We start from the raw sequence: 24,302 nt of genomic DNA on the forward strand, positions 1-24,302 counted from the left end.
CTTAATGAAAAAAAAAGTATACAGAACCTAAGGCCCCCCGATCTTCCGCCTCTGGTGTGGGAAGGCTCATCAACTAGGGAAAATGGGGCTAACAGTCCTTTCACAGAAGGACTCCTTAATGCTTTGTCTGACAATTACCACATGACGCCTTGGGACTGGCAGATTTTAGCTAAAACGACTTCAGACGCCAGTCAATGCTAGAGAGAGCAGAATATGATGAGATCTGTAAACCTAGGCTGAGACCTAGGCCGCACCTGGCTGTAAGTCCCAGGCAAATGTAAAACATCTGAAAGATCCATGAAAAGATGATTTATTAAGTCTTGTCTATGTGTTATGCACGCTTGTAAATATCATATATATGAGTGTTGATTGTTGTTTTATCTGTCTTTGTTGTTTGGTTTAATCTGTTTATTGTTAGTCTATTAAGCATGCCTCTGATTTACCTTCATAGAAAAGAAACAGTAGGTAGTCAGACAATTACTGACTTTCCCCAGAGCAAACAGAATGTGGGGGTGGGGAGAAAGAAAAAAAAATAGTTTATTAAGTGAGTCTATCATTTCTTTCTGGCTATGGGTATAGGTCTCACTTCTTTTGGTTCAAATCCAGTGTAATATTCCCCCCTGAGCCCACTGTGTTTTCTTCAAAGGGTTTTAGAGTTTTAGGTCTTTGGTCCATTTTGAGTTGATTTTTATATATGGTATAAGGTAAGGACCCAACTTCATGCTTATGCATATGGATATTCAGTTTTCTCCACATCATTTGTTAGAAAAGAATGTCTTTGCTTTTGGCACCCTTATCAAAAATCATTTGACCATTTATGCCGGGGTTTATTTCTCGGCTCTCTATTTGATTATTCTATGTGTCTGTCTTTTTGCCATAATCATATTATTTTGATTACTGTAGTTTTGTAAGTAGTTTTAAAATTAGGAAGTGTGGTATCTCCAATTTTGTTTGCATTTTCAAGATTGTTTTGGCTCTTTGGGGTTCCTTGAAATTCCATATGAATTTTAGGATGGGTTTTTTTTTAATTTCTGAAAAAAATGTCATTGGTATTTTGATAGGGGTTGCATTAAATCTGTAGATCATTTTGCGTAGTATTGACATCTTAACAAAATTAAGTCTTTGCCTGTTTATTGCTTATATTTTTTTCTTTTAAAAAATTTCAGTTCCTTATTTCTAAAGTTAAAATCAACAACTATGTATTTCACTGTTAGTAGTATGTCAAAAGTGCCAGCTACTGTGGTTGAATTATTTCAAGTGATTAAAAAGATGTTTTAGCCACAGATGCTATTTTCAAGAAATTTATAGTCCAGTGGAAGAAGTTAGAAATACATACATGTCCTATATAATAAAAGCCTAGCAACCATAACGGCAGAATGACCGCTTGACCAGTCTCTATGAGGTGCACTGACCACCTCTTGGTCCCTTTCCCCAGCCGGCAGGCTCCAATCGTCTGATGGTGAACGGGGACCTAGGTGTGGGTGGCGGGGGATGCGGGCGGCTCCAGACCGAGGCTCCCTCCCCACCGGTCGCCCCACACACAGAGGGTGACCTGGGTTGGGGCCAGCGAACGGGTGGGAATGGCCGACCTCTCGGTCCTTCCCCCCTGGCCGTCAGGCTCCAATCGCCCAATGGCGAACAGGGAACCGTGGTGGGTGGCAGCGGGCAGCGGGGCCAGCTTGCGGGTGGGAATGGCCAACCTCTTGGTCCCTCCCCCCAGCCATCAGGCTCCAATCATCCCATGGCAAAGGGGGAACCAGGGTGGGTGGCAGCAGGGGCAGGGCCACGAGTGGGTGGGATTGGCCGACCTCTTGGTCCCTCCCCTCAGGCCTTCAGGCTCTGATTGCCCAATGACAAACTGGGAACCTGGGTGGGTGGTGGGGGGGGGGGGCAGGGCCAGCTGCTGGCAGCCAGGGAAGATGGCCCTGATCACAGGCCAGGCCTAGGGACCGTACCCACGCACAAATTTCATGCACCGGGCCTCTAGTATAAATATAATAAAGGTAATAAAACCACTGCTGTCAGAGCAGTATGAAGTGCTGTAGGAGTTTCGAAAAAGGCAAGATTACCCTCAGCCAGGCTTTATAATACTGTTGCCTCAAATATGCAGTTGGATATCATTGGGCATCTATACATCGGCAGTCACTATGGAGAGCAGATAGATATTCAGGAAATCTTCTGATTGAGATTGGGTTGTGGATGAGAATTGAGATAGTACAAACTTTTAATTTCTAACCACTGGAAGAATATAAAAAACCATTGCTATTGGCTGTGGGGGTGGCTTGCATTTGTCTTTTAATATTCATAATAACTTGTACATGTATAATGGAAGAAAAGCTCTAACAGCAAATGCTGACTATAGATACTGGTGAATTAAAGATAATGGTAGTAAGAGTCACTTGACACTTACACTCTAGGCTTTATTTTCATGAACAGTAATAGCAATTAGATATACCGAGTCATTCATGGCCCCTTTGTTGTGCATTTTGAATACCATATTTAATTCTTGCTTCAACCTTTATTATTTTCTTATTCTTTAATTTGATTGTTTGCTTAACAAAATTTAAGGTAACATTGACATACAGTAAAAATTGCATTAAGTACAACTCATATTTGTTAATGTAAAAAGTAGTAATTTACATGGAGTAAGAAGGATTCCTTTTACATCACTGATCTTAAAGAGTATGAGCTTTTTAAATGGTGTAGCCATTTTTCCTAAGATTTGCTGGCATTTAAATTAAAAGGACGTCAGAGAGTGGCATTTAAATCAGTGAGTTGCATCTTGTCTGTTCTTTTTAGTTCATTGCTTAAAATGTCAGTAAGCAATGGGTAGCTGTATGCCCATGATCTACTCAGGTAGGCCTTTCTAACGGAGTTATTATAAACCCTGCATATGTGCACATGCTTTTGATTCTCAGATTTTCTATACCATAGGGTATGAATTTTTAAATACCATTTAAATTAATTCAGGCACAGAGTAGGCATGGTCTTGAATTTAGACAGGAATGGCTCTAAAATGTCACCCCTTAAGTTTTGTGTCATCCTACTGAAATCTAGACCATCTTGTCTTTCCTAAGTGAAACTTGTCATTACTACTTCCATTTCCTTTCCTGAGGTGTTAACTCTGAAAAAGAAAATAATCAACTACGTAAGTGTCCTCCCCCATTCGTTTCCTCCAAAACACCCACACTCATAAGATGACAAATATTAGAGTTACAAAAGAAAATTTTTAAAGTTTAACTGTTTATTGCCCTGAGGTCTAACTTCCATGCCAACATAATTTTGTTGCTTTATTCAATAATGTCCTTGCTATTTCAGGAACCACTAGAGCTTGATGGAAAGAATCCTATATAATAAAGAGCTAACATGCTAATGGTCATGACGCCCTCATGCCGTAACGACTGTTCAGCAGGAGACTGCGTGCGCAGCAGGGCTGCTCTGGAGATGGGGCAGAAGCAGGGAGGTGCCCGGAGGAGGCGGGACCATCCCATGGCGGAGAGGGCGGGGTGAGACCCCATAGCATCCCCCCCCACCAGTTCTTCGCCACCCACTGCTCGCACTCAGCCCCCCCACTGCCCACCTGCCAGGGGAAGGAGCGCCCTGTGTCGCCAGGAAGTGGCGCTCAAAACTCCGCAGGAGGCAGGAGGCAGGAGGCTTCCACACTCTCCTCTGGCACCATGATGGGGTGGAGCCGCCGCATTGCTCCGGAGACAGGGCTGAAGCAGGGAGGCACCTGGAGGAGGTGGGACCAGCTCAAGGCAACTCGCAGGACCTAGGGCGGGGCTTGAAGTGGTCAGAGAAGACCAGAGGAGTGGGGGGCGGGGCAGGGCGCACTTGAGCTCTGGATGGAGAGGTTAGGGTGTCAAGGCGGGGCAGCACGATTTCACACGCAGGGTCACTAGTGTAAAATAAATGCATGGGAACAATATTAATAAACAACAGAATTTTAATTGAGATTCAGTAACACCCACTTGGATAAATATAAAACAAGCAATTCTATAAAAGACAATATTTTTAAGTATGTTACTTATTCCTGAATTACTTTATAAGTATAATTCTATTTAGATTTTTTTAAAAAAATAAGAAAAAACACTGTCTTCTTTGAGGAGCTGGTGGTGGTAAGAACAGAATTTAAGTGATTTTGAGTATAATCTGAAAGAATAAAGCCAGAATGGCTGGGACATTTGAGAAAATTTAAATAACAAGTGGGTATTTGCCTTCCCAAGACTTACTATAAATATAAAGTAATTTTCACAGTATGATACTGATTATTATTTTTTTTAGTTCTTTATTAAGGAAAGAGCTTTTTAAAAAACATAATGACTATTCCCTACCCCAGAGCTACAGAATCAAAGCTCTGGGAGTATGTTCCAGGTATGTATATATAGGTGAACCAATTCCTGAATCCTGAAGGAAACAACTCATAGGAGATTTCATTTCAGATCTCCAACTTGATTGCTTTTTAGTTCTGGATAATAAAGGAAAAGAAGAACAATTGTTTTTTATTCTGTCACATCATTTTGTTATTTTTTTGCCATACCGTATGTAATGATGCCTTCTAGAATTTAGGCGTGGGGGATGGGAAATGACATTTGTTTTTCTTTAACTTCCTATTTCCTAGTGATTGTTTTAGCTTTATAGCTCTTTGTCATATGAACAGTTTTGTTCTTTTTGGTTCATTTAATTTTGGTATAGGTATGTCCAGTAAGGGAGAATGAGCTATATTGTGCATATACATCATTGCTATAACTGTTTTAAAAAATATGTTCTTACTGATTATTAGAGAGAGAAGAAGGGAGAGGGAGAGAGAGAGATAGAAACATCGATGAGAAAGAAACAGTGGTCAGCTGCCTCCTACATGATCCCTACTAGGGATTGAGCCCGAAATCCTTGGCCATGTGCCCTGACCAGGAATCAAACTGGCGACCTCTTGGTGCATGGGATGGACTCAACCAGCTGGGCTTTTGCTATAAAATTTTAACATGGGGAACAGATTCAATTGAAGAAGGTATATGACTTTGTGTTATATATTTTATCTTCGGTTATTCTGGATAGAAAACAAGCTAAACAGTCATTTGGTGAAAATTATTGTTAAACAACGTTTGAACTCTGGAAATACTTAAGAGCATATAACAAACGGAGAATCATTTATTTTTTATTTTTTTATTTTTAATTTTTAACATTTAACTGGAAGTTTATTATTAGAGCTCATGCAATTTTTAATTGCAATGCTAGTAGTTACGAACAACTTGTTATACTTTTTTTTTTTTAGGTTCTTTTTTTTTTATTAAAGTATTACAAAGGGTATTACATATGTGGAGAATCATTTATTTTTTAAAAAATCTAAATCTCAGTACGAACAACAAGAATCTGTGGCATTCAAACCATGATTCACTCCCACCCACCTCCCTTAGCTCGGCTTGAGGGAAGCTCTTCTCTAAGCAGGAGGAGCAGATTTGGGGCATTTCTCATACTTTCTAGCCTTTTGTTGCTGATGCTTTCTTCTAGGGCAGTGGTTCTCAATCTGTGGGTCGCGACCCCTTTGGGGGTCGAACGACCCTTTCACAGGGGTCGCCTAAGACCATCAGAAAACACATATATAATTACATATTGTTTTTGTGATTAATCACTATGCTTTAATTATGTTAAATTTGTAACAATGAAATTGGGGGTCACCATAGCATATGAGGAACTGTATTAAAGGGTCGCAGCATTAGGAAGGTTGAGAATTACTGTTCTAGGGATTCCTTTCAGCACTCAGTCTTTACTGAGTGAAAGTGTATTCTAGGTGCAACAGGCTGAGAACATTGTCCTGGGCCATGCCTTATTCATAAGGCAAAATTCTGGTGCCTGGAGGGACAAGTCATCCAGCACCTCCACTCATAGAGCACAGGTCTTACTCAGATAAGGGAGACACTGTGCCAGCCCCCAGTGTTTGTGCAGTGGCACAGAGGTTCTTCTGAAGGGAGAAGGAGGCCTTAAGAACAGAAGGAGGCCTTAAGAACAGAGAATTCTTAAGGGGACTAGCTCTCCCAAGGGAATTGACTTTATTTGGAATAGAGCAGGCAAAAAGATGTTGAAAATCTTTGTGGTGAACAATTAAGAGGATGCTGGTAGTTCCCCAATGCTAGAGCAACTAGTGAAATAGCAGACAAGTTAAATGTTTAAAAGAATTTTTTTAAAAAGATAGCAAAGAGCCCTCCTGGGGTTGGAGCAAGTCTCAAAGACTGGCAACACCTTACCCCTACAGAGAGGCCCCACTTTTATAGGATCAGACTGGTGCTGTGTATGCCCCAGGGTGTGGCAAAAACAATAGAACAATTAGTAGAGGCTAACAGCTGGGTGTATGGTACCACTACAGACAAATCAGCCAGAAGCTTATAAAAGGAAGACCCAAGAAAGAATCTGCCAGAATCCAACTGAAACCTCAGTCATTCCTGGTGGACAGAGAGACTGTGCATGCTCAAGACAGCATCCTCTGAGAGTGATGTCAGAGGCTACACACTGCTGGGCAAGTAGACTTCAATGAACTAGAAGTAAAAAGGGACATTTTCTAATGATAAAAGGATCAGTTTATCAGGAAGACATAATTAAATCCTCAACAACAGAGTCCTAAAATGGGTGAAACAAAATGTGACAGAATTAAAGGGGAAATAGATAATTCAACAGTAATAGTTGGACACATCAACACCCCACTTTCAGCAATAGGCAGAACATCAACAAAGATGGAAGACTTGAACAACACTATGAATCGAGACATAACATCTCTAGAGCACTTCACCCAACAAGATCAAGCCTGCTGAATAAGGCATTATTTAAAAGTTCATTTTATTTCTATAAACTAGCAGCGAACAATCTGAACATGAAATTCAGTTTACAATGGCATCAAAAAGAATAAAATACTTAGGAATAAATTTAACAACAGTGTAAGACTTACATACTTTAAATTACAAAATATTATTAAAAGAAATTGAAGATCTAAGTACAGTAAATGGGAAAATATCGCATGTTCATGAATTGGAAGACTTAATATTATGAAGATGGCATTACTCCCCAAACTGATTTGCAGAATCTGCATTCCCATCAAACTCCCCAGCGGGCCTCTTTCATATGAAATTTCAAGGGACCTGAAATAGCCAAAACAGTCTTATAAAAGAACAAATTAGGAGGACTCACACTTTGCAATTTTAAAACTTACTACAAAATGACGGTAATCAACATAGTGTGTTACTGGCATAAGGATAGATATATAGATTAATGGAATAGAATTGGATGTCCAGAAGTAAAATTATGGCCAGTGGTTTTTCACAAAGGAAGTCGGGGCCCTTCTTATACCCTATACAAAAATTTACTCAATTGATCATAGACCTAAAAGTCCTAAAACTATAAAACTTTTAGAAAAAAACATAAGAGTAAATCTACATGACCTTGGATTAGCCACTAGTTTTTCAGATACAATACCAAAAGCACAAATGTTAAAAGAGTATAATAAATTATAATTCATTAAAATTAAAAAATTTTATATTGCCAGCCGTAGCATCAGTGAAATGATAGCTCACAGATGGGAGAAAATATTGCAAGTCATATATCTGATAGTAGAGTTATATACAGAACATGTCAAGAATTCTTACAGCTCAAAAATAAAAAGGTAAATAGCCCAATTAAAAACTGGGCAAAACTTATGAATAGACATTTCTGCAAAGAAGGTATATTTGCATGGCCAATAAACACATGAAAAGATGCTCAATTACCCTAGTCCTTACAGGAATGCAAATGTAAACCATGAGCTACAACTTCTCATCTACTAGGATGGTGTAATAAAAAAAATAACAAGTGTTCATGAATATGTGGAGAAATGGAATTCCTATTATTGCTGTGGGGAATATAAAATGGAGTAGCTGCTTTGGGTAATGGTTTGGCACTTCCTCAAAATGGTAAACATAGTTAACATACAATCCAGAAATTCCACTCCTAAGTATATAAATGCAAGAGAAATAAAAATATACATCCACACAAAAACTTACACATATTAAAAGCAGCATTATTCATAGTAACCAAAAAAGTAGAAACAACCCAAATGTTCATCAACTGGTGAATGGATACAATGTGGTATATCATACAGTGGAATATTATTTAGGAATAAAAAGGAAGTAAATACTACATGCCACAACTTGGATGACCTTTAAAACATTATTCTAGAAGAAAAGTCATTTGCCCCAAAAAACCCCACAAATAGTGTATGATTTCATTTATATGAAATCTATTTAATTTTACCCTTTAAATGGATAAATAGTATAGTATGTGTATTATATCTCAATAAAACTGTTTAAAAACAACAACAAAAATAGATGTGACCATAATTGATATGTACCAGCTTAAAGTCGTGTGTATTTCAGAGGCCAGGTTGATAAAATGGTTAATTGTTTGATTCAAGAAAAAAACATTTATCACCTGCCTTACTGAATGCTCAGTTAGCTGCTCTGTGTTGATTTAGATTAGAAAGTAGCCTTCTAATCTAAATCAACACAGAATGCTATATGAAACATAGTTTAAGGATAGATATTTTATTCAAGGTCTGACTGAATTGACTGACTGTAGGGCTACGGAGTTAAGTTTAAGTCCAGTTTATGCCATTTAATGTCTGTTTTTTAAAAATCTCTAAACAATGAAATGGCATCAATAGTTGAGGATTTTGTTGGACTGTTTAATTAATACAGACATACCTTGTTGTATTGCACTTTGCTTTATTATGGTTTATGGATGGTGTGTTGTTTTACAAATTGAAGTCATGGCCCTCCACCAACAAAAAGATTACGACTTACTTTATTGTGGTGGTGTGGAATCAAACCTGAAGTATTTCCAAGGTATATATATATCTACCTGTTCCTAATACATTTTAGATGTTAAATCTATATCAAAATTAAATTAGTTGTGATTCACTTTTAAAATTCAATTTCTTAATAATTTTTTAGTCCATGAGAGAGAATGTTGGGAAGTGCAACTATAATAAAGGTTTTTGTAATGATTTATAATACTTAAAATATTTTGTTTAAAAAGTTTTAAACAATGTGGCAAACTTAGCATGTCTTTCATGGAAATGTTAAGTCACCGTTGTTTAAGTTTGAGTATGCAAGAGAGTTCTTCTTATTAAACTATCCTATATAATAAAAGCCTAATATACAAATCGGCCCAATGGTGGAACAACCGGTAGCTATGACGCGCACTGACCACGAGGGGGCAGACGCTCAATGTGGGGGGCAGTCGCTCAATGCGGGAGCCGCCCGCAGGCCCCCAGGCCAGCCAAGGCAGGTACCAGCGGGGGGCCAGTGAGCAGGTGGCACCAGGCTGGCCAAGGTGGGTGCCAGCAGGGGGCCCCCTGATCACCCCACAGTCGCCCCACAGATTGGCCCTGATCGTTGGCCAGGCCTAGGGACACTACCCGTGCATGAATTTCATGCACAGGGCCTCTAGTTTGTTTATGATTTGTAATTGATGCTAAATGTATCTTTGAAAAATACGTATTTTTATTGCACTGTTGACACAATTTGGGTGATGGGGAAATCATAGAGAGCTGGTTGCAAATATCACTAAATGTATTTAAAATCTTTGAGGAAATCATTTGTGAATTATAACATGCCTTGAGTGTCTTGTTTGACATTGTGCCAAGGTATTTCCCCATCTTCTTCTTTAGAGCACTTTAAAATTTTCCATTATATAACTAAATGCATGTGTTGATTCATTGTAGTAACTTGAAGTAAGTTACATGCACTGGTATTTTAAACACTGGTATTTAAAAACAAAATAGTTGTTTCTAAGAACACTTAAAAAATGTACTTTGCTTTTCCTTATAATCTTTTTTCTATTATCATAGTTCCCTCTTTATTTATTAGCTACAAGGGCGGAAGTGCAAAGTGTTGTTAACCAAGTTCAATACTCCTGCAGTCTGAGAGCAGGTTTTGACAGTCTGTGGGATGACATATGATACTGAAGTGTTTCCCCTTAAGATACTGAAATGTTTCCCCTTAAAGCATGAGATGCACTCTGTTTTTGAGTTATTTTTTCTAGTGCGAGTTTTGACCTGTTAATTTCACAACCCATTAAAGTTTGAAAGTTTCAGTTTGTAAAATAGTATTCTAGGCACAGAATTGTGAATTCAAATACATTCTTCTTGAGTCTTACCTCCAAACGGCCCTTTACAAATTTTTGTTTTGTGTCTGGAGAAAACAGATCTTGTACTAGGAAGGCAGATGTGATTCACAGATGAGACTTGGAGTTTTAAGATTTTTTTTTTTACTGAGTTGAGTTGAGTTGTCTGAACTATTGCTGTAGTATTACATGGCCAATACACACATGAAAAGATGCCCAAGAGCCATTATATAGAATGCTCAAAAAATTTCCCTTTAATAATTAGATTAATTAGAGTTTATTTGTAAGTTTTAAACAAAACTCATAATTAAAAAAAAAACACAAAAACTTGGATTAAAAGCTAGAGAGAGAGAGAGAGAGAGAGAGAGAGAGAGAGAGAGAGAGAGAGAGAGAAGTTTTGTTCATCCTCACCTGAGGGTATTTTTCCCATTGATTTTTAGAGAAAGTGGAAGGAAGGGAGGAAGGAAGAAAAATAGAGAGAAACATCTATGTGAGAGAGACATTGATTGGTTGTCTCCCCTACGTGCTCTGATCAGGGCTGGGGATTGAACCTGCAACCCAGGTACGTGCCCTTGAGTGGAATTCAAACCCACAGCCCTTTTGTGCACAGGATGAGGCTCCAACCACTGAGCCAGACCAGCCAGGGCCAAAGTATATTTTCATATTCACTTTGCTTTTATACTTTTGTGGAGATAAATTTTATCCTGATTTGAAGTTTTAAAATATTTTAATTGTATTAAGCTAATTTGTCTTATCTGTTGTTAATGTTCCTTTTTTTAACATCTATGCTTTTGGTATTGAATGGAGATAGATACTTGTGCAAATATGTCACCAAATTTTTTGCAGGGACACTTAGTCGGTCTGGATGAACCAGCTTCAGGAGCTGGGCGGGAAGCTCTGCTTAAACAAGAGCAAGCAAAAATCATTCGATTCGAGAAACAAGCAGAAGAGTTCCTCAATGCAGTCTTTTATAGAAAAGGTTGGTTCCAATAAAGAATGACATTTAGCATCTGCTTGTCTTGTATTAACCTTCTTAATTTCAATGTCATTTTTAAAGAGTTACTTTAAAAAGTATTTTTCTTTATTGATAATACACTTTATAATTCTCCATGTTTCTTTAGTCAAGTTAAATTTGAAATAGGGTAAGGCAACCTCACTCCCTCCTTTTACTCTGAAGTGATAGGTTTTAGTTAAATAATTCTTAAAATTATTGTGAAAGTCTGAAAGTTGCAAGATTTCAGTAGTTCTATATATTGTTAGTCAGATTTTCTTACATAAACAGTTACTGTTTTTATCACTGATAACCATAAAACTAACTGTAAATTTCTAGTAATTTCTCACTGAACTATTGTTTGCAGAGAAAAATGTAAAGTTATGTCTTAAAATTAGATTTGCAAGCAGTTTTTCTCTTTGATGTAGTCTTATTTCACTAGGTTTTTTTTAGTTACTAAAATTAGAAAAAGGAATTTATTATTATAAAATAAAACTTTCCCCCATACATTTGAGGTGGCGTTTAGTAGCTTCACCTCTTGTATTTTTCAATTTATCTTTCTCCTTGGAACTTTTGTAGGCTTGTTTTACATTTCTTCAGCCTAAAAGAATAATTGCTACCAGCCAAGACCTTTAGGAAGTTTCCATTCATGAGCCATATTAGTGAAGAGTCTTTACCTTCAAGATATTCTTTCTAAATAGCTTTTTAATCTTCAGCAGACACAATGATTCCATTTTCTTTAATATTTCTTCAGTGTTCTAGTTTACACCTGTCATTCCTCTGGAAATTTCTTTCTTCCCTTTTAAGTTTAAAAGCTGGTGTTCGCCTGTACACTGGTTAAAAGTCTGATAAGTGCTGATTCTAATGGGTTGGTTACATTTGGAGACCAGCTGGGGTTCTGCATAATGTAATTAGTATTTTCAAAAGGGTGTATGAGGTGAAGTGTAGTAGAAAATTAAGGAATGCAAAAAAAAAAAAAAAGAATTCACAAGATTATTGTTTTCAATGGCATTTAAAAAAAATTTCTTCTATCAGTTCCCTAGACAAAATTAAATCTTTTGTACATCCTCTCTTCTCTTGTAAATAATACTGTCTTGCACTTTCTGACTAAAGCTCCCAACTGAAGCTCTTGGACTCACCTGATTGTCTCAGTAAAGTACCCTGATTCCAAAATTATGTTCAAAACAGTAATATTGTTATTTCGTTTTATGAACATTTGATTGTTTTACTACAATAACGCACATTTAAAGTATAAATGACAAATAGTTCTAGTAATTCACATTTAAAGTGTAAATGACTGCCCTGACCGGTTTGGATCAGTGGATAGAGCATCGGCCTGCGGACTCAAGGGTCCCGGGTTCAATTCCGGTCAAGGGCATGTATCTTGGTTGTGGGCACATCCCCAGTGGGGAGTGTGCAGGAGGCAGCTGATTGATGTTTATCTCTCATGGATGTTTCTAGCTCTCTATCCCTCTCCTTTTCTCTCTGTAAAAAATCAACAAAATATATTTAAAAAAAAATAATATAAAATAAAGTGTAAATGACTAATAGGTCTATCAATTTATTAACTAAATAAAATATCTTGACAGCTCCTCTGCTATGTACTGAATCATGGGTCTAATGCTACAGCAAATGTCATTATCTGAAAAGAGGAACTCTACCTGATGTACATGGAGCAGCCACTTTTCATTCACTCGTAGCGTGGAGGGAGTTTGCTTACTTTTCTACTAGTCCCATTTTTTGTCATGCAGAAATAATTTACATTGAAGTTCATAAAATTTTATTTAGAAATTAAACTTTTGAGAACATAACCTTTAGGGGAGGAATTGTTACCTTGAAATCAGTCTTAGAATAAACTTCAAGAGATGAGAATTCCTTAAATTTGTATGTAAAGTTAAGTTTGTATATTTTTGTATACTGGCATATGATGCTCAGAAAAAGAACTATTGCTTTGCAATCGGAAGTTCCTTCTGCCTTGCTTTATGTATTAATATTGTTATTTTTAGATATTTTATTAATCATCTTGGAAACATCTCAAAGATGAGTATTAATAGTCTTCAAATTAATATCTAAAATGTTTATTATCCAGAGATATGACAGCCAATTTAGTCTGAAGTGAATATTTTGTTTTTAGTAACTATTTCAGATATTTGGATTTAGTCCTTTGTTTCCAACTATTGCAAATTGTATGTTATAAATAATTGAGTATGTAAAAATTATATCACTAAATAGAAACATTAATGCAATAAAAGTAGGCTTTTGTGGTACGAATTTTATAATAAATTCCAATTTAAGGACAGTATACCTTCTTCAATTGTCATGATCATATTTCTTTTCAGCGTGTTTTGTCACTTGTGTTAAGGAAATCTGATACTTGTCTAAATGTTAGATTTCCATTTTTGAAATATGCAGATTGCTCTGAGGCAGCATTTACATGTTTTTCTGTAGTTTTAATTTTGATCTGATTTGCTGTTTTTTATTTGACTCAATTGTGCATATTCCCTGAGACATGATTCAGTTTATAGATATATTTTAAGAAAGTGAAGGAATGGAAAGTGTTGAGGAAGCTTTCAAAAGACAGAAATTCAAATGCAGAGATGTCATCAATTCATAAACATGAATTGTGGTTTGTGATTGTTATTCATGCAACAAAAAGGTAAAATATGCTGCAGCCATTTAAAGATCAAAGGTAGCAATTTGTGTTATCCTAAAACCTTTGACTCCTATGAATCTTTAATTACATTTATTAATCTAGTTAAACACAGAGACATTTCATAGATTACTTCATTTTGCTTCCTGTTTGGAAACTTCTTTATGTATTACATATTCTCCAACTTTTCAGGGGGAAAATATACACTAATACATTAAAACTTGAAATTACAGTGTGTGTGTGTATTCTTGTATTTAGAGGATTGTATGCTATGTGAAAAAAATGGATCTTAAGTGGAAAGTTTAATGAATATTAATAAGAAAACCCATTCGGTAGAGAGATTTTTAAAGCAGTGTATAGCTAAAATGTTTATTAAAAACATTTAAGGAACCATTTTAAGTGATTATATTAACTTCTGAATCTTACCACCTTAGCTAGTTTGGCTCAGTGAATAGAGTGTTGGCCTGCGGACTGAAGGGTCCTGGGTTTAATTCCAGTCAAGGGCACATGCCTGGGTTGCGGGCTTGATCCCCAGTAGGGGGTGTGCAGGAGGCAGCCGGTCAAGGATTGATGTTTCAATCTCTCTCCCTCTCGCTTCCTCTCTGAAATCAATAAAAATCTTTTTAAAAAACACTTCTGAATCTCACCTAACTTGAGCATCTTTATTTCTATACTCTCTGGCATACTCAGAGTTTTTATTTATAGAGAGGAAACTTAGGGTGGAAAATACTTTTTAGTAGAGTAGAAATGTTGTTATTGGTAGAACAAAAACCTTGTTAAACTCCAGAGAATTAAATAAATATTCTGACTTTAAATCATTCTCTGGTATTGAATATTGTCCTTCAAGAAAAAGAATTCTCTGTTTTTAGGAGTCCTGTGAGGTTTTGAGTGTGTGTGTGTGTGTGTGTGTGTGTGTGTGTGTGTGTGTGTCTTGTGATAACATTAGATTTTAGTTATGAGTCACTTTTTTCTAAATTTGTAAATCAACCTAAGGTCCTTACAGCTCCTGGGTAACGTAATTTATCTTCTATAGTTAATCTTTAAAAGACCAAGGAAACTTAGGTTCTCCATCTTCTAAAACCTCGGAAGTATCGTGGAGAAGTAAAGATCATGGTTGGAACATTAAGATCAGGGGGAGAGGTTTTTTTGTGTGTCTTTTGTTTTTTGTTCTTTTTTTTTTTTGGTAAATATGTGGTGAGGCAGTGTACTGTGGTGGCCTCAGGAACCAGATTGCCCCTCTTTAAATATGTTTTTATTGATTTATTTTTTATTTTTTTAGAGAGAGGAAGGGAGAGGGGTAGAGAGATGGAAACATCAATTGGTTGCCTCCTGCACCCCTACCAAGGATCCAGCTCGCAACCTGGGCATGCGCCCCGACTAGGAATTGAACCAGTGACCTCTTGGCTCATGGGTCAATGCTCAACCACTGAGCCACACCAGCTGGGCAGGGGGAGAGGTTTAATCAAGGGTGTACCACTAACCATCTATACAGATTTGAAGAGGCCACTTGATCTTTAGAGCACATTTCCTTCATTTGTTAAAAAACACAGCAATTGAATGGTAATTGATTTGATTGATCCATTTATTACTTAACTAATATGAATGCATACTTAACAGCAGGCTATATTAGGTGCTGACCATTCAATGGTGAATAAACATAATCTCTGGCAAAGCTGAGACTCCCTGATCATGTGATCCGTATTGATACAGATGTGATAATATATGTATGCAAAACATTTTGCCTTTTGTTTTAACCCATTTGACCTTCAAGGTCTTTTTCAAGTGCTGAAAATTGAATTAATTTTTTAAAATTAATATTGATTACAAAATGATAACTTAGATGCTTCTTTTATTGCTTCCCTAGCTGTTGTGTTTAGGGGTTGGCACAGTGTATTTAAAGAACTCATAGGAAATATGAGATTTGTTATTTAAACTTCTAGCCCAGGGGTTCTAAAGTTGTGGCCCCTCCACCGGCAGTATCGAGAAGCCTGTTAGAAATGCCTTGGCCTCACCCTAGAACTGCAGAATCAGGCAGACCTGATTCTACAAGCTCTCAAAGTGATTCGGATGAATATTAAAGTGTGAGGATTATTGCCCTAGCCTATCATTGGTCTTAATATTAAGTATCTCCTTTTATAATCTTGGTACACCTTTAGTCCTTAACAGAAAGTAAACACTCATGAACTGAGTAATCCATGCTTCAGCAGTTTAGGAAGAAACTGCTGATAAGAACAGCAGATATGACCTAGAAGTAGTAAATAGGGTAGTAATTATTTTATAAAAGGAGTGTTGGGGGGATTTCTGTATCAGGTAAGTGATTCTTGCCCCCCAAATAGTTATTATCCTTTTATTTGATTCATAATCTTGGGGAGATGTTTATAACTAATTTTATGAAAATGTTATTTTTTAAAATCTGCAGCTCATAAGCTTAGAGATTAAAAATATAACTATGAGGAAATGCTATTTTAGGATACTGCATTTTAAGAAAAAATAAAATGAAATTTTATGTTTGCTTAAAAGCTGTCTTTTTTTTTTTTTTTAGTACATTGTCCCACTTTAAAAGTAAATAAATCTTTGTTTACAGACAGTCCCTGGGTCTCCGACCCCAATATTCCCCTAGTGGCCCGTGAGATCATGCAGCGAATGATCCAACAATTTGCTGCTGAATATACCTCAAAAAATAGCTCTACTCAGGACCCCAGCAAGCCCAATAGCACAAAGAACCAAAGCCTGCCGAAAGCATCTCCAGTCACCACCTCTCCCACGGCTGCAACTACTCAGAACCCTGTGCTCAGCAAACTTCTCATGGCTGACCAAGACTCACCTCTGGACCTTACTGTCAGAAAGTCTCAGTCAGAACCTAGTGAACAAGGTATGGTTTGATGTCAAGGTCTCCTCTGTCCAATCAGAATACTTTAACTTGGGGAGAAAAAAAATATTGGCAAGTAGGGCACCAGTAGCAATAATAGAATAAAAACTAATGTGATTCTTAAATTGCTAACTATGCAATGATAGAGAAGTTCAGATAAATTGGCTACCTTACCCATCAGGAGTCTATAGTCATGTTTTATGTACCATCCAGAAAAGTTAGGTAGTTACAGTTGTTACTGATCTTTAAGTTACTTGCTATTTATATAAGCATTTTATACTTTCCAAAATGTTGTCATATCCATTGTTTTAAAAAACTGAAAAATTATCTTTTCCCCTTCTCCATCAATGTTCTAGGATTAGCACCTGAGAAATAAACATGTCTTTGTTTGTTAGGTAGAAGAAGTTATATTCTGCAAATGAGATTATAAGACAAAAATGTATTATTTTCAGTTTTAAAAAAGAAATTCTTAGGGTTAGAAATAATGAGAAAACAGTAAACACACTTCAGGTTGTTAAGTGTATTCATTATTTTATTTAAAAAACACACACACATATTTCATATATGCACTATATTGTGAACTAACCCACAAGCATTTCCAGATCATTTGCTGGTGAGGATCCTAATTAAGTAGTGGGTTAAGAGGTTATCAGTTTGCTTAGCAAATAATTCTTGAGTCTTTGAAAAGTTTACTTTCTTAAATAGATTAAATATTTCTGTTGCTTTGTGATCTCATTTTACCTTATTTTCACAAAGATGAAGTGAGCATTTTCACTCTGCCATTGTTCAAACAAGTAAAAAATTTAAATTGGTAATGTCTATACTAATGAGATTTTGTCATAGAAATTTCATAAGAGTATGCAGAAAAGTTATCAGATGTGTGGATTTATTAGTGAGAAATACATGTTTATTTTACAAAGTAAATTAAGTTTAATTCTTATAAAAACCTGTTTTAAAGGACTTCTTTTGCTTATTGTAAATTATTTACGAAGGATTTGCACTTAATGGACGAAATAATTTTTCTTTGCTTTTTTCCTGTTTCTGTATAGTGAGTAGCAGTCAGAATGTCTAAGTTTTTCTAAGAGATTTCCTAGCACAAGACCTCGTAGTTGTTCTGTATTCACATTGATCAGTGTACCCTTGATTACATATTTGCAAAGTTGGTTTTTTCTGTTTTATTGAGGATTTTTTTTCTTTACCAAATTGGTAGCTTTCATTAAAATTTTATTGCTCAAAATATTGCACTAAAAGCTTCAGATTTACAATGGGAGAATGACAGCATAGAGATTGTATTTAAAGTATTAATAGTGGAGATTAACATAAAAAGATACCACTAGGTCTAACTTAACTTTGTATAGCTAGTCGTATGCTTAAAAGGTGTATTGTTTTTACAGCATGTACTTAAAAAGAAAAATTTGAACTAGGTGATAGGATTTTAGTATACAAGCTCATTGGTTCATTTTAAAATTACATTTCCTAAATGAATTTGTTGCCTATTTGATTACACAGACTTAGAGGTCTTTAAATAATACTGTCTTTGGTTGGAAATATTTTAATTAGTATATTTGCTTGTTAGATATCTAATTGGGTTAGATGTGTAATAGGATACTTGGTTTTATAAAATTACAATTATATATTTAGAAATATTAGTGACTGTGACAGGACAATACTTATTTTGTATGAGTGTGGGCTTTTTGGGTTTATAAACTCAATTGCATATTTATTTCTAAGAGCCTGAAATTGGGAGATACAGTGTCTTCAGGCACAAGTTCTAAGTGGGTTTAATATTGGGGCAGTTTTTAACATAACTAGATAGCTAAGCCTCTCTGCTGTTCAACTGAAAATCAGGGGTTCATTGAGTATTATCTTACTTGGTTAATTTTGGACAGAATGGCAACTAAAAGTTGTCCAGACGCTTGAGTTTGCTTTTCTAGACATGTCTATAAGGGGGATAAAAATCTTTGTGGGAAAAGAAAGTTGTCCGATTTTCTATTCTAGTAACATGAATTTGGGATTTGGTCTAACTTCTAAGACATTAAACCTCTAGGGTTCAGTCATTATTAAGACTATTTTTTTCTTCTTTCTTCCCTTAAACTTTGCCCATCAATTTATAATAGCTTATTAACAACAACAAAGAACAACCCTTTGCCTTTATAAATATCAGCTTGTGAATTTTGAACCTCTGCAGATATTTTTCAAAAGATTGACAAATGTAGTTTTTTACAGAGGTGTCCAAAGCATAATTACAATATATGCACATTGTATAAACAGCTAACAACTGATTCATCTTACAGAGTGTATATGTGTAATTTAACCATGTAAACTTATATTTTAAAATGACTTTTGCATTACTTATTGCTTAAACTTTTATGTACTTTTAGTGCTTTGGTAAGATTATTTAGAAAATGAAGTCTAATAGTTGTATGGCTGAACCTCAAACTGTATAAACTCCTATTTCTTATATCTCACTGTATCTTAACATCTATAGTGATAGGCTTTACCTTTTATTTTGCCCTATAATAAAATATTTTACACTTCTAGATATTAGATATAACAAGCTTTGCTAAATTTACGTTGCTTCAGGAGGAAAAATATCCTGACTCTATTAACGAATTGACTTTATAGCTCAAATATATGATTAGTGTATCTGCTAGTTGACTAAGCACACTGCTTTGTCATCTTTGGCCTGTTCAGATCACATTTGCTCCTAGTTTTTAATATCCTCAGGTGTTTCTTTGTGTCTCTACAGACGGTGTACTTGATCTATCCACTAAGAAAAGTCCATGTGCTGGCAGCACTTCCCTGAGCCATTCTCCAGGCTGTTCCAGTACTCCAGGGAACGGGTAAGAGAAAATATTTGTAGCCTTCCACAGTTTTATAGGGGACAATTTATCAAAGATTGATGCCAGTTTCTTTTGTATGTTTTAAAAATTAATTATTCAAAGTAATACTCTTCTAGGAATACCTTTAGTAAAATTACTTTGAGTATACCAAGCAAGTAAAAGCACAGTCTCTGATCTAGAATTGGCTGGTATAAATCAATTGTGCCAGTTTAGTACAAATAGTGAATAATCAGAAGCATGGCAAGAATGTCTTTGGACTTTTTGTTGTTGAGTATTTGGGAGTGTGAACCCCAACCTAAATAATTTCAGAGTTCAGATGTAAAGGCAGTACTGTATTATGTGTGCTGAAGTTGTTGAATAAAAATTGGGCTCTAGTAATTAACTTGGTATCTCTAATGTAGTGTGTGGGTGTGTGTCGGCTGTTTGTTTTGTTGATTTGAGCTGCAAGTTTAACTGTGTGGCAGTTCAGAAAATCTGATTGTATTTTTTGTTTTAAAGTAGATACAGACTGGTTGTAAATATTGACAAATAACTATTTTATGCTATCAAGACATTATTACATGCATAGTTTTGATAACTCTTTAGCAGGTTCAAGCGAATTTTCTGACCACCTAATTTTACAGTAAGATTATCTAAGTTTCCTTCTATGTGTATATATTAACCATTTAGAGAAAAATGAGGTATTAATAAAGATATATAGATGCTATATTGGGAAGAAATTTCCATAAAACTTTGTTGTGACCAAAAATCAACTTCATCTAGATACGAAAAATAACTTGAGTAAGTTAAATTAGTTAATATTTAGATTTATTTAACTTTTCGATCATCAAACATGGGGCATTGTTTAGATGGTATAGGAATAAGTAGACACTAAATGTACTAACCGTTTCAATTTATATTTAATTACCTTCAAATTGAAGGATTTTTTTACTGACTGCTAAAATGTGCCCTTTATTTTCTCTAAAATTCCATAATTTTCCTTTTTCTCTCTTCCTTTATATTCAGTCTAAAAATAACATTCATTTAATCTATTTTGCATAGTTTACTAATCTTTTCTTTTAAGCTCTTCTTTTCATGGTAGTTTATATGTACTAGGTAGATGCTATCATGGTCCCAAATCATTGGATTCCATTTATATATCAAAAAATTTGAGTTGTGTAATTCAGAACACAAGTAGAAGCCTAAGTGCGATTTGTATAAATGAATTCCTTGCTTATGATTCACTTTAAACTTGGCCATCAGGTTCATGTATTATTATATGGTTGAACTTGCTGTGTTTATCCTTGTAAATGGAAAGAGTTTTCTTTGTGGTATTGTTTTCTGGAAGACAAAAGCACTGACAGTACTGCCCATCTTTTACTTGAATATTCATTGTTATCCTTATTGTTATTTACTGATAATAGCACAGAGTCCCTGTAGACTTTTGGAGAACAAAGCTAGTTTATCATTATTTCTGCAAAGTTCCACTTTGGTGCCTGTGTAATATAATTCCCCTTGGGCATGCTTTACCAGTTGCCAGTTTTATCAATGGTAATCTTTCTCTATTGTGAAATAGAAAACCTTAAGAATTAAATTTGTGTAAGTAATTGACTTTTTAAACATTAGTCAAAAGCTGTTTACTTAAAATTTCAAAATTGATGTTTGGTATTTTAAGAAGAGAGGTTTTTTTATAAAGAAGACTACAAAATTGCTTATATACCTGTGAAAATTATTTGACTAGAACTTAAGGAACAAAGTTTTGGGGGAAATAAAGTATAGTTTCCTTAAAGCTTGGGTTATTTCAAATGGAGAATCAGTGGTACTCATGTATCTGCAACTAATAGTGTTTTAAAATGAAGAAGTGTGGTAAGTTATAATGCGATGGGTATTTTGGTTTGGGGTACTTTTCCTTCTTGGGGCTGGTAGCCATATTTTTCCCCCCCAAACAAATAAGAAATGTCATTTGGAGTTGTTTGATTTTTATAGTGAACATCAACTTGTTTGTGGGATAAATGAACAGTTATCTATGGGTTCCACCAATGTAAATGGTTCCAGTTTTATGACTGGTTGTTATGAATGTTGGAAATGTTACATTAAAATAAATAATTTGGCTTACTCTTTTATTACTGTACTTGTTTAGTGGTAACGTCACATTGATAACACAATTCTGTGTAGATCTATGGAGACTTGATGATTACTTTGTAATTAATAATTAAGGTGCTATTTTCAGACAGTTGCGCGAAACTTTTTCTCCGAAAATTTGTGAACCCAACCAGAGACCAGCTGACAGGTTTAATTTTTCTTTGCCCAAAAAGCTCCTGTTTTTTTTTCCTTTTTTCCTTTTTCTTTTTTTGTGAACACGTTTTAAAACTAACTGCTGAGACCATTTTTTTTTTAATTTTAGAGAAAAATAAATAAATAACACAAAGTGATGTTACCCAAGCAAGGCCTTCTAATAAAGGAGTGGTCCCCTCACCCATCCCTCCCTACCTGTGCAAGTCCTGCTCACATCAGTTTCCTTCCATCCAATTAGGCGACCTGGGAGACCCAGCCAGTACCGCCCAGACGGACTTCGGAGTGGTGATGGGGTACCTCCAAGAAGCTTACAGGATGGAACCAGGGAAGGTTTTGGACACTCCACATCACTCAAAGTTCCATTGGCTCGATCCCTGCAGATTAGTGAAGAACTACTGAGCAGAAACCAATTGTCCACAGCTGCCAGCCTTGGGCCATCTGGATTACAGAATCATGGACAGCACTTAATATTATCCAGGGAAGCCTCTTGGGCAAAACCACATTATGAGTTCAACCTCAGCCGTATGAAGTTCAGGGGAAATGGTGCACTCAGCAACATCAGTGACCTTCCTTTTCTTGCAGAAAACTCTGCCTTTCCAAAAATGGCACTTCAAGCAAAACAAGATGGAAAAAAGGATGTGAGCCATTCATCTCCTGTAGATTTAAAGATACCACAAGTTCGAGGAATGGATCTTTCTTGGGAATCTCGCACTGGTGATCAGTACAGCTATAGCTCTTTGGTAATGGGTTCACAAACGGAGAGCGCGCTTAGTAAAAAATTGAGGGCTATTCTTCCAAAACAAAATAGAAAAAGCATGTTAGATGCTGGACCCGATTCTTGGGGCTCAGATGCTGAGCAGTCTACCTCTGGACAGCCATATCCCACATCGGATCAAGAAGGAGACCCTGGCTCCAAGCAGCCTCGGAAGAAAAGAGGGCGTTACAGACAGTACAACAGTGAGATACTGGAGGAAGCAATCTCAGTGGTTATGAGTGGAAAAATGAGTGTTTCCAAAGCTCAGAGTATTTATGGGATTCCCCACAGTACACTGGAGTACAAAGTAAAGGAGAGGCTGGGCACTTTGAAAAACCCTCCAAAGAAAAAGATGAAATTAATGAGGTCGGAGGGGCCAGATGTTTCCGTAAAGATTGAATTAGATCCCCAGGGAGAGGCAGCACAAAGTGCAAATGAATCAAAAAATGAGTAGGAATACTGTAGAGTGCCAATTACTGTACAAACTGGGTGAGCACTACTGCTGTCATTGCTTGCACCTAACTTCATTTACTGTGACGCTTGTTTCTCTGCAGATTTTGCATTAACTTGTGTGTACAGAGGTGAAAGGTGCTTTCTGAATGTTGCATATTTAAAATTTTTCATGTGCGGTATGGCTCGGGATATTGTTTGGCCTTTTGCATGTTTCTCTACAAGAGAATTGAGTTACCTCACAGAGAACAGATACATGGAAGCGGACTCCTTGCCTGTAGAGCCTGCATGCTTTTTATTCTTTCTTTTAAGTTATATTTGCCTTTATTTAAAAACGATAAAAAGCCCCCCTTTTAGAAACCACCTCTGTATACGGGGAGCTTTATCACTGAAAATTGGAAGCCATCTTATAAAATTATTCACATTTTTTCTTCTACGATTCAACTAATTGAAGGATCAAACTAAAGAAAAATCTCTTAAGAACATGAACGTTTGAATTTAAGAAATTTGTTTATTCCATGATAAATAATTATTTGGGTCAATTTTACATGTTATGATTTTATTCTCACTGTTAAATTTACATAACAAATTAGCAGTCTGTTTAGTGCTCACCCAGATGGGAAGAAGGTGGAAAAGGTGCACACACTACCTTCAGAAATGCTTCGGTTAATTACTTTGTAACACTACCTTTGCTGTGATTTCATTTGGGATTTTCTAAGGGTAGAATTTGGTCTCACCAACAAGTGAGGATATAGCCTTATCTCATGGAGGACGAGCTCCGTTCTTACTCAGGAGCAGTCAGGGTACATTACATAACAATAGAGGATGCCTCATTTTAGCAAACTCAGTTTCTTTGTATTCTTAATTCCTTTTATAAATTTGATCACATGCTAACAAAAGACTGAATGTCCTTGCAGCAACTAGTTTAAAATAATCAAGATCTGTTTATTGGGGAATGGGAGAAATAGGAAAGAAATGTGTATAAGTAATTATAATATTGTAAAATGGTATCTAGATTTTACAGCCTCAGTAGTCCGCCCAAATATCCACATGAATGAAGGATCCATATTTGTGGTGAGAGAAAAAACACAGCCCCAAGGCAACCTATTATGATTTAGGTTGCATCTCAATTCTAATAATAATTCAATCAGAAATCAAGCTCATTAAGAGTTTCTTTTTTATCCAATGCAAATACTAGTAGGGGGGAGGGTGTTTTTAGTTAATTCATTGCTTTAAATCTTTCTTTATTTGGCATCCATAATATCCCCTTTTTAACTTTTTCTGGTATTTGCTTATTTTTATGGTTGTTTAGCACACAGTTCAGG

The 24,302-nt window shown here is 36.0% G+C and overlaps 1 protein-coding gene across 2 annotated transcripts in view; it reads left to right on the forward strand.

Annotated features, from left to right (window-relative positions):
• Window positions 1-24,302, forward strand: part of LCOR (ligand dependent nuclear receptor corepressor) — a 115,432-nt gene that overhangs the window by 62,130 nt on the left and 29,000 nt on the right. For both annotated transcript variants that reach the window (XM_081105263.1, XM_081105262.1), the window contains 3 exons: window positions 10,993-11,125; window positions 16,372-16,659; window positions 19,406-19,499. In XM_081105263.1, coding sequence (XP_080961389.1) covers window positions 10,993-11,125; window positions 16,372-16,659; window positions 19,406-19,499 — 515 coding nt within the window. The remainder of the gene's footprint in view (window positions 1-10,992; window positions 11,126-16,371; window positions 16,660-19,405; window positions 19,500-24,302) is intronic.

The sequence above is a fragment of the Myotis nattereri genome, assembly GCF_964212035.1.
Source record: "Myotis nattereri genome assembly, chromosome: 13".
Lineage (NCBI taxonomy): Eukaryota > Metazoa > Chordata > Mammalia > Chiroptera > Vespertilionidae > Myotis > Myotis nattereri.